General features: G+C 39.0%; 1 protein-coding gene across 1 annotated transcript in view; it reads right to left on the bottom strand.

The window, feature by feature from the left end:
• Nucleotides 1–12,044, bottom strand: part of gabbr1b (gamma-aminobutyric acid (GABA) B receptor, 1b) — a 143,198-nt gene that overhangs the window by 111,865 nt on the left and 19,289 nt on the right. Inside the window, exon 2 of the mRNA XM_059350575.1 lies at nt 2,273–2,356. Coding sequence (XP_059206558.1) covers nt 2,273–2,348 — 76 coding nt within the window. The 5' untranslated portion in view covers nt 2,349–2,356. The remainder of the gene's footprint in view (nt 1–2,272; nt 2,357–12,044) is intronic.

The following is a 12,044-nucleotide window of genomic DNA, read 5'->3' as shown; positions in this document are numbered from 1 at the left end:
CACAGTGTCATACCAGAATTACTAAACAATCATTGAAATTTGTCACTAGGGGCCAGGAAAGACCACCAGACGTGACTCCCATAGCAAACACCCCCACCACCCCCAGCACTCAGCAAAAAGAGGAAATGACAGCTCACTAATGTGACGACAGCTTTATGTCTGTATTACAGAGATCTGACATCTGCCACAGAGCATTAGTGTCAAAGCAGGAGCTCGTATAAAAAAGGACTTTAATAAGCACTACATGTTTACAGCAACTATTCACTAGTGGTTTCAGTTCCTACTGGTTGCAGACTGTTTTATAAATGAGGGGCTCGGCCTGCCTGCCAAGCTGGGCTGTTAGAGGTGGAAAATGGTGCTTGTCAAGTATGAGCTGTGACAGCATTTTCATGCTCAGAGCCTGTCCGCTGTGGCATGGGGAAAAGGGACGGAGACATAACTGTAGTGAAAACCTAAAAAAAATGCTGATTGAGGCCCCGTTTACACGAGGACGCTCGCGGGTAAAAACGACAAAATATTTTATCGGAAGTGCCTTTCGTTTAGACGGTGACGGCGTTTTTGGGGCTTAAAGACGCAAAAATCTGAAACCACCTTCCAAAGTGGAAAAGTTAAATCCTCTCCTCCGTAGCGTGTCGTCTACACGGCCAAGACGCAAAACTCTGCTCAGATCTGCTCACGTCACGTATGTGTTTACGTCACATACATGCTCCAGTACAGGAAAATAAATAAACATGGGATTATTTCCATGCGCCGGACCTTCAAGCTGCTCTGGCAGCTCTAATAAACTTACAGGAGTCTTTCCACCAAATGTACAGGATATGTACAGATAGTATTAGTGAACAGAGAAGGATCTGGAATTACCTCCATCACATTCTGGATGCAGCAATTCGTCGGAGGAGAGCCAGACGGCTGTGAACGAGACCTGGGAGATCTAGTGATGGTGGATAACTTTGTGGAAGGAGTAGCTGATGAAAATGTGTGGTGTGAAAACTTCTGCATGCCCAAAGATGCTCTTATCGCTTTAAGTGATGCCGCCTGGCATGCATACAATCGAATTTCACACACTTTTGCGTCACCGTATGCAGCAGATTTCCTCCCGAAAACGCTCGTCTAAACGAGGAATAAAAAGTGAAGACGCGACGTCACTTTTGCGTCTTCTGTTCAGACCGTCCTCGTGTAAACGTAGCCTCAGTACCGACCAAAATGGATGGTAAATGGACCTGCACTTATATAGCGCTTTTCTAGTCGATTTGCGACCACTCAAAGCGTGTTACACTACAGACTGCGCTCATTCACCCATTCACACACACATTCATGCTGGTGGCAGCGGCTACCCTAAACTATGCCACCTTCCACCATCGGGAATTCATTCACACACCGATGAACGCAGCATCTGGAGCAGTTGGTTTCTTCTTGATTAACATTCTACAGAAGCCCTGAAATACATGGTGAAAATGTTTTTTTGGGGGGGGCAGTGTAGACCAAAAGTGTAGTGTGTTATTATCTCGTACATACAAGATAATATCTCGTACACGATAACAAAAAAAATTCTTTCACCTTGCCTTTCAGGGCTTTGTATCTCACAGGATAAACTTAGGTTTTTGCAGGAATAACTTTGAGGCTTAATTAGGCGTTCTGGGGAAAGTGCCTGATGCATTATACAAAGGGAATGAAAGTTCAGCAAAATGCAGCATAAATGTTAAATGTTTTACCTTATTAGTAATCTACAAATGTCTGTAAAACATAATGGGAGCATGCATACGTGCCGACTTGGGTTAAACAGTGTAGATATAAAGTCTGATGGAATCATATTGTGAAGAGACTGCGTGTTCCACATGGCTACTTAATATTCACGTTGGATGGTGACTGTGATCGTGGTTTCTGATGGCAAGTTGAGGAGGTTGTTATCAGCCCGTTCCACCGTTCAGTGGTTGTTCAGTGAGGGCAAAGTGGTTATGTTTAAAACTTCCTGGTTAGGTGTATCACTGAACAAATCTAAGATTTGTGGGGTGTTTCAAAGGTTTAGAACCAAACTGTAAAAACTTATTTTTAAAGGACAAAACAAACATTCCTATGAAATAATACTGAGGCCATTAGTTCTCTTAAATAGGAGAAAGAGTATGGCTCTTGGATAAACATAAGGAGACATTTTGTTGTCACTTGTCAAATTGTGTGCACGCCATCATACATTCACGAAATAAGACACAAAAAAGACAGCAGTCATTTGGAGACATTGCATCAGAGAAAACGTTTGAGACAGCAAAGCCATTACCAGCCGATGTGTTATAGGCAGACGCTCTGAGTAAAGGCAACACGGCAGACAGGAAGAGAAGAAAGGGCCGCGCCATCCCTCCACCTGAAAACAAAACACAGAGGAGAGGACACTGAGAAGAGGAGGCTGACAGGTAAGAAGACAGCTATCTGCTCGAGGGAAAATAGTCCCTAAAACACTGTTGGATGTAATATACAAGCCAATTTTAGTTGCTGAATGTTTATTTTGTTTACTGACACACTTGGATGTCTACATTTACATGGAGTTTCAGTTTCTGTTTCAAGGTATTATTAAAAATCCTTTTTTATTTTAAAGTTAACTTTGATTTTCCCGCAAATGCTTAAAAATCCTCCGAAGTTGAAAACATGTTGATGCTTTGAGTTCACAGTAAAGAAGCTTTACAAGCAGCAGTGAGTGACTTTTATACCAGCCGGCCCTCTGACTGGTGGAATTACAGTAACCAGAAAGATCTGCCAGCAGTAGCATGAACTAAAAGGAATAATCTCTTCAGCAGCCGTTTTTTCAGGTAAGAAGAATAACACATATATAATAATGTATATTGTAATTCATAGTCCGTATATCCCAAGCAAAAAAAGAAAGAAAAATGTTCTATTATAAATTTATCAAAGAAAAGAATAGAAAGCTTAAATAAAAACACGACATGCATGCAGCTATAATAGTAAAACATAAATGCACTTGAAGTATAGCAAGATAAAATAAATAAAAGCATCGGCCAATAGGCCTGTCACCATAACACATTTTTAGGACGATATATTTTCCCACGAACTATCATGATAAACGACAGTATCATTGATGTCGTTTAAGGACCATTTTATGCCCCTGATATAATGATATTAGAGCATATAAATCCAAGTACATCCTTTTCAACAGCAATTCATTTTTAATCTCAAGAATATTACACATTGGAATTGAATTGTGGAAAAGAAACATTAAAAAATCCTAGATAAATAAAACATAAATTAAAAAATTACAATCAAAACAAATCAAATAGTCTCTCAGGCTCTGTTAACAAAAAAATGCACTGAGATAAATATTTTGAATTATATTATTTTACATTGTAAATAATATATAAACAGCTGGAATGGCTGTTTGGCAAATATAGTTTTTTTCATTCATTCATACTGCCAATCTAACATTTGCAGCATTACTTTAAACACAACACAAAAACGTACATAAAGTCTGCATTACAACCACAACGTGTCCACTTGCGCATCTGATGAGTGTGTGTGGACGGGCAGGAAGATTGACAGTAAATGCAGTGTGGGGCTGAGTAAACTGGGAGGGATGGTCATCATAAAAGCACTTCCAGGTTGGTTGTATTGCCAGTGTGTGATGTCACTGTTGTCATAGCAACAGGTAGAGTTCTCCTCACTCATACCGCTGTAATCTGAAAATGTTCCCACACCACTCTGGCTTTGGCACCAATTCCATTTATTCCACCAAACTTTCTGGAGTTGTGCAGCCGTCGGGAAACTCAACTTCGAGTAACACACTCACTATGCTTCAGCTGGCTAGTGTGTGTATGTGTGGGGGGGGGGCCGCCTCCCACAGACTGACATAGTGTCCATTTTATATATAGAATGATATGTCAAAATAGTATTTATCGTGACAGCCCAAGCGGTCAAGAATATTGCACACTGGTTTGCTTTCTCCAGCTTTGAGCTCCAGCAACTGGAAAGCCATTTTAATAAGGATTTTATTCAGGATTTTGCAGACTTTGTGGCAGGGATTATATTTGTTTCACCATTTTTCTGACTTTTGGTGATTTTAATGTCCATGTCTACTGTGAAACCAGACCATTTGGGTTAGCTAAAGACTTCTTGAACCTTATTGACTCTTAACTTTACTCAGTTGGTCCAATGCTTGAGAAGGGTCACACGCTGGACCTTGTGTTGCCTCATGGTTTGGATATATCTATTGGTGAAATCTCTCAGGTGAAATCTAGCGCTCTGGAGCAGCGACTGCAATTAACCATACGTCACAGTTGCTTTTAACCCTTTATCAGGCAAAGAACTATATTTGGTAGTTAGAGTCAGGGAATATTTCTAGAAAAAGTTGCAAATTTACTAGATTAAAGTGGCAAACCTACGAGAAAAAAAAGTGGCAGATTTAAACGATTTAAAGTGGCAAATCTGCACGAAAAGAGTCGCAGATTCACAAGAAAAAAGTGAGAAAAAAGCAACTTTTTTCTCCCAGATTCACCACTTTAAATCTCATAAATCTGCACATTTTTTTCTCGTAGATTTGCCACTTTAATCTTGCCAACTTTTTCTCAAAATATTATTTTCGTATGTTTGTTTTTACACATTCTGGCTGTATGTAATATCCTCCAAAATTCTCTGGGGTTGAAATTTGGAATTTGCAAGTATTTCAGTGAGTGCCCTCTTAAAGTGGTGACTCTGGGAGAAAAAAGTTGCTTTTTCCCCACTTTTTTCTCGTAAATCTGCGACTTTTTTCGCACAGATTTGCCACTTTAAAACTCTTAAATCTGCAATTTTTTTCTTGTAGATTTGTCACTTTAATCTAGTAAATTTGCAACTTTTTTCTCAAAATATTACCTGAAGTTACCAAATATAGCTCTTTGCCTGATAAAGGGTTAATGACCTTGTGTGTACCCCAACTTGAAAAACTGTTGCAAAATCAGCACTGAGGAGATTTTCTAGACTTGCTCTGAGATATTGGACTGGGTTGCTCCCTTCACGGTCAGATGCCCTAAACCTGTGTCTGACATCACTTGCACTCTCAGGCGTGCATGTAGAGGAAACAGGACAAGCTCAAAGTTTCATTATGGATTTTAAAAGTAGCAGAAGGCTGTTAAATCTGCTAAATCACAGTATGTTTCCAACCTTGTGTCCAGCAACAGTCACAGGCCCTATGTTGTCGTAAACACTTGTGATTATTTTGTAAATTCCAGAGAATCTCCAGATATTGTGCCATCACCTACTCTATGAGAAAAATATGTATATATCCCACATTTTTATCAACAAGATCCTATCCATTAGGTCTAATCTTTGTTCTACTCCCTTAGATCCTGTAGATCCTCCCTCAGAGAGTCCTCCTAGACTACTGATATGTTTTTGACACCTTTCCGTTTTAGAAGGTTTTAGAAAGAGCCAGCTTGCATCCTACACCTTGCTAATACAGGTGGATCTCATTACATTAGAATATAATGGAAAAGTGTATTTCCAGTAGGTCAAGACAAACAGCCCCAACCAAAATCTTGAGTGTATATATTCTTTAAAATTGGTCCTTTGTAATATTCACATTTTTTGAAACACTGAATTTTAGGTCTTCATAAAATGTAAGCCATAATCATTATAATTAGAAGAAATTGATTTACATACAATATACTTTCAATTGGCTTTAAACAAACAGTCTGTAGCAGCTCACACAGCAGCACATTGCCATTGTCCTCCAAGGCAGGAAAAGGCCAATTTTTACCCAAACCACTATCTTGTGGATTTTATGACTATGACTTGAGACGTAGCCACACACACACACACACACACACACACACACTTTTTTCAATTTTGTGAGAACCTTGTGGCTCTCTATACTCCATAGATAGCTTTGCTTTGTTTAAGTATAAATACCTTTTTGGAATACACGTGCTGTCCATTTAATGTTTTATACTGTGCAATATGTCAGCCTCTTCTATGAAAAATAATTTCAAGTTCCTTCAACCATTATTAAATATAAATATGGTAATTTGATCATATTTATTAAGTTCATTATTAATCAGTGTTCCAAATTGATAGTTTAGTAACTTTATGGGACTGATTTATGTTAATTGGCTATATTTTTCTCTGTTTTACATAGTGGTGCCCCCTTTTCGAGGTGATATAATTTATTATAATTAATAATAATTCTGATAGCCATCTAACCACACTTTTGAATGTTGAGATCTACACCATCTAAGTGTTGCTCAGGTTCATCCCTACATATTTGATATCCTTATGGGAGGTATAGCATTATGATAACGCCCTTCTTTTTGCATATTTGCAAGGTATCATTAATTCATAAAAGAGGCATCCTAAATTCCTAACACCTGCTCTCCTGTAGCTTCAGCTGGAAATCATTCTGAATGGGAGAGTGACCAGACATGTCTGCCAAAGCAAATACTAATGAGTTCGGCAGAATCATCTGGTTTCCAGGACAGCAGCCGTGGCAGATAAGGGATTTTAAATGATAGTACTTGAGCACCATTATCATATCCTCTCCTGCTGTCACTTCAGCAACACAGTAATTCCTAAACCAAAATGAGACATGACAGGGAGTTGTCTGTCTATCTGGCAATTTTTATTAAAAAATAACAAAGCTGCTTTTTTTGCTTGTAGTAAATTAGAAGAGCTATTCTTTTAACAATGAAAGGACAATTTGCCCTTATGTTCTTAAATACATGAATGAAAGCATATTATGTGCCAATAACATACTGTATCAAACTGAATTACCCCATAATGTGATGTGAACCGAATTGCGAATTTTCTGAACTGTTGAGGCTGAATAGAAAAAGGACTATCCAAATTGATACAGGTGCAGTTCAAAAGCAACATCTGTGGCAATATGGGGGTCTGTTAGTGTCCTTGGCAGAGGTAACTTGCACATCTGTGGAGGCGCCATTAATGCTAAAAGTTACATACAGATTTTAGGGCAACAATTGCTGCCATCCAGACAACATCTTTTCCAGGGACGTCCCTTCTTATTACAACAAGACAATGCAAAGCCACATTCTGCACGTGTTCCAACAGCATGGCTTCAAAGGAAAAGAGAGTGGATACTAGACTGGCCTAACTGCAGTTCAGACCTTTCTCCCACTGAACTCTGGTGGTGCAGAGTACAACATGTATTTTGAAGTGCAAAATACAACAACGCAGACCCTGGACTCTTGAGCATCTGAAGTTGTATATCAAGCAAGAATGGGAAATTATTTGTTTTAGTAAGTAAGTAAGTAAGTAAGTAAGTAAACTTTATTTATATAGCACGTTTCACAGACAGAAGTCACAAAGTGCTTCACATAAAAATCATACACATAACATAAAAATATACATACAAGTTTTAAAAGCAACAGCAATTTAAACAACCATAGCAGTCCCAAAACAATTAATCAAAAGCCTGAACAAATAAAAATGTCTTCAGTTGGCTTCTAAAAGTGACAACAGAATCTACTGAGCGCAGTGAGGGAGGGAGACTGTTCCAAAGCATGGGAGCAAAAGCCTGGAAAGCTCAATCACCTCTGGTTTGAAAACGGGTGCGTGGAACCAGGAGCAGATTCTGATCTGCAGACCTCAGAGCCAGAGTGGGGGTGTAGGGCTGTAACAGGTTGCATATGTAGGGTGGAGCCTGGCCATGTAAGGCTCTGAATGTTAAAACCAGAATTTTAAAATTGATTCTAAAGGAGACAGGGAGCCAATGTAAGGCTTTAAGAACAGGGGATATGTGAGACCACCTATGTGTGCAGGTCAGAATTCTTGCTGCAGAGTTCTGTTCTGTACTAATTGCAGACGCGACAGCTCTTTTTTGTTAAGACATGAAAACAAACTATTGCAGTAGTCTAGCCGAGAAGACACAAATGCATGAATAATGGTTTCTAAGTCATTATGCGACACCATTTTCCTGAGCTTGGAGATTTTTCTCAGTTGAAAAAAGCAATTTCTCGAGAGCTGTTTGCAATGCTGCACTAAGGACATTTCTTTGTCAAATATGACGCCCAGATTTCTCAGGGTGGGTTTAGTTGACTGGCTTAAATCACCCAAGTACTTGTTTATTCCTGAAATTAGGTCCTCTGGGGCAACAACCAGGGTTTCAGTTTTATCTGGATTTAGCTGTAAAGAATTTTTACACAGCCATTGTTTGACTTAAAGGAACAGTAAAAAACTTACAACAGTTGATGAAGTTCCTCAGTACCTAAACACATGTATTTTTACAATAAACTATAAAGTTGATCAGTTTGAACATTACATATATTGTCTTTATACAGTTTTCAGTTGAATACATGTTAAAAAATGATCTAGCAAATGATTGCTCCCTTTATTAATGTTTAAGGGACAGTCTACCAACTGTTTTGTGCTGTAATCGGAAATGTATGGAGTCATTTGCAGTTGCAGGTTGTGCACATACGTATGCATGCATGTGTGTCTGCACGGCTGACTTGTAAAAATCACACATGGATGTGCATACATACAGCAGGAGGCGGTCTCCTCCTCCATCAAGCTGGAGGATTGTGTTGCCTAGCAACCATTCACACAATCGCTCCTGTACGTGGACGCCTCTCCACATCTAAGCACCGATGATGGGATGTCTCCTCTGGTTACCATCACATCACTGTCTCTCTGCACTGACAGGCTGAAAAAAACAACAGTCACCACTTCCTTACTGCTTGTTCGATAACAGAACTGAATATCAGAGGGCACAGTCCAACATGCGCACACACACACACACACACACACACACACACACACCTTGAAGCACGGCTGACGCTTTGTAATGTTGACGCTTTGGTCCATATTGGAATTTCTCAAAAACTATCATACTGCCTGGGGATTTTTTCAGGCACTCATGGTCAATATTACTAGTACTAATGTTAGTATAAACTCTTATCATCTTGGGGCTATTGCTGAGTATTGTTTTTTTTTTTTCATCGATTCAATTCCGATTGTGAAGGTCCAGATTCGATTTGATTTTATGATTTCATTTGACATCAATTCAATGTCATATATATATCAGTGACAATACCAATTTTTCTTGTATATGAAAGAGATTTGCAGAACTTTAAATCTATTAACTGTGGAAAGGAACCCTCTGCATTATCAAATATATACATTTTTGCATTAACAATAGTATGCCAAGATTTGTGGTTTCCAAAATGCAACCATGCATATGTCTTTGGGTTTTGCTTTCAGTGGAGCGGCTCCCGACAAGGTGCACATTAATGTGCATATTAATTATCTATTGTGTAGTCCTGTCTTGATCTCATGTGCAAAACCTTGTTGTCCAGCTGGCCGGCTTCAGCTAACACAGTGGTCGGCTCTGCGCGCTCGTTATTATTCGCTCCCAGTGCCGGATTGCTGCACACAGTTGTGATACACAGTTGTGATATTCAGAGATTCACACTCGTTACAACACAACGTTACTGTGTGAGTAACCACTTACTCAAGTCTGTCCCTGAAATACACACATGGCTAAGTATTATGCTTGTGCTGAATCAAACAGTAGCATGCTGTATATGATCATGAAAAAAACCTTCTAAGAACAATAAATGGAGCATCATAAGAACAATAAGAACAATAAATGGAGCATCATACAAAGAACAACAGTCTATTCCTCTAACTACATTACTGCACGAAACATCGCAATGAGGACCATCATAACCAGTATGAAGCATGTCAATTAGGTCTCACTCAGTTACTAAGCGCCAGACTTAGCGTCTACAGCAGGTGTCTCAAACTCAAATTACCTGGGGGCCGCTGGAGGCAGTATCAAAATGACAAAAAAAAAGACACAATTACTAAAAAAAGACACAAAAATGACCAGAAAAGACACAAAATTATTTAAAAAAAGACACAAAATGACAGAAAAAAACTAAATTACTTAAAACATTTTTTTTAAAGTTTTTTTTATTTAAAAAAAAGACAAAATTATTTTAAAAAGACACAAAATTACCAAAAAAAGACACAAACTTATTAAAAAAAGACACAATATTACCAAAAAAAGTAGTTAAAGGGACCTTCCACACACACAACACGGTAAAGTGACATTCACATAAAACTCACATTAAACTTTCATGTCAAGGTGGGGGCCACAAAATATCGCCACGAGGGCCGCAATTGGCCCGCGGGCCGCGAGTTTGAGACCCCTGGTCTACAGTGTCAGTCAGGTGGCAGCTAAGCTCAGTTTTTTTTCTGTTTGCGTTTGTTCAGAGCGCATCATCTGTTCATATCTGAATACTATCATTTTATTTGGTTATAAATCCTGCCTGCATCATCTTTGATGGTTTCCTATGGGATTCTATATAATATCCATGTAAAGACATCTTCAGCTACCATAACCACTGATGGTTAAAACAGCAGATGTCCTTAAATCCAGTCTGCTTGCATCACTTGCTGACACACACTGTCAGTGGGTGACCTGTTAGTAACACTATTTGTGGAAACATTAACATGCCATTAGAGATTATTAAGAACCAACGGCAAGGTATTATGGGATTTTGGTTTGATATGCCAAGAGAAACAGGTGTGATCTGTGGATTACGCAGTTTAAGTTTAAGGTGTAAACAGGTCTTTTCAAAAAGAATAGACCATGACAACCTCAGCAAAAAGGATGTTACAGAAGTCCTTTCTGGATGGCATCACATCCTTATAGAATACAGAGTATACAAGTAAGGGCTTCAAAGCCTTTTCAGCAGTTGATCAATTAAAATGAAAGCATATTAGGTGACATCAGAACAGATCGCTATGGCAGCAAGATGGCTGTCTATACCAATGTAATTTATGTTTGGCCAGCTGTATATCACAACAGATTACTGGATGTTTTTCCTATCCGTGTGCTTGGGGGGACTGCCCATTCCTCCAACGCTCCATTTTTCCGACCTCTCAATAATAATAATAATAATAATAATAATTCCCTTTGATCCTACAGCCCACTAGTTGGACGTTTCTTTGTTTAGAAACAAATAAACTCTTTGCTTCGACATCCCATTGGTCCAACCAAGCTACAGGCTTTTGTGGATCACCTCCCAATCCAAAATCTGACACTGACTGACACTGACATGGGTTGGGGGATTTCTTCCTTTAGACAATTACAGAAATTCTGAGAAAATGCAAATGCAAATATTTTAACCCTGTGGAGTCCCAATCAATGTGAACTTGAGCGTGGTCTTACATTAAGTATTAAGAAGTTTTACATTCATGTGATCTCTTGCTTAACCCCTTCAAGGTGGACATTACAGAGAGGGGGTGACTGTGAGGGATCGGCTGCGTCCACCTTGACTGCTCAATGTGCCCGAGGGCGGCCTACACCTTCTGTCTACACCTTATTGACCTAATTTATCAGCACATATGGACTAATTATGCACCACTCCTGACTTATTTACAAATGCATTTTTCCACCCACGCTGATTTTTTTTTCTCTGCGGAGAGAGGGATCTGTGCGATTTGCCACCTGTGCGCCATGGATTGCTGTGTACATCTATCGTCAACATCTCCAAGTTAAACAAAAAGAATAAACAGTCGGCGATTAGACACAGTGATTAAGGCAGGTTATCTGTGGAAAATTTGTTTCGCTCGGTTTATATTGCTCTCCATATTAATCCTAAGAAATATTATCTACCCCCCTCATATTTAAAAGAGGTTTTGGAAGGTGGAAAAACGTTTTTTTTTTCCTGGGTGTATTTTTGATTTATGTATTTAAATAAGGCATTTAGCACTTGGTCCGCAGTCCGCACATCCTCACATCCTCACAACAAGTTCACTTTTCATACATGTGGCGTGACAAACAGCACAAGCAATGTTTTTACGCAGCATTTACATGAAGCCGCTGATCGAACCAGAAAGTGGCTGAGCAAAATTGGAATAGGTGGTGCTGGAGGCTTGAATTACTGTCTTCATGTTTCTTTGATTGCTGTTAAGTTATCGATACAACTCAACACTTTAAGCATTAATGTTAAACACTTTAACTTATCTTACTTTTCTTACTTTAACTTTATCTTAGTAAAAGAAATCATAACTTAAGGCTCACCAGCCTGTGTAACCTTTGC

Source organism: Centropristis striata, chromosome 14 (assembly GCF_030273125.1).
Source record: "Centropristis striata isolate RG_2023a ecotype Rhode Island chromosome 14, C.striata_1.0, whole genome shotgun sequence".
Taxonomy (NCBI): domain Eukaryota; kingdom Metazoa; phylum Chordata; class Actinopteri; order Perciformes; family Serranidae; genus Centropristis; species Centropristis striata.
Note: the sequence above shows the minus strand (reverse complement) of the source record. Positions and strands in the feature narration are given on the sequence as shown.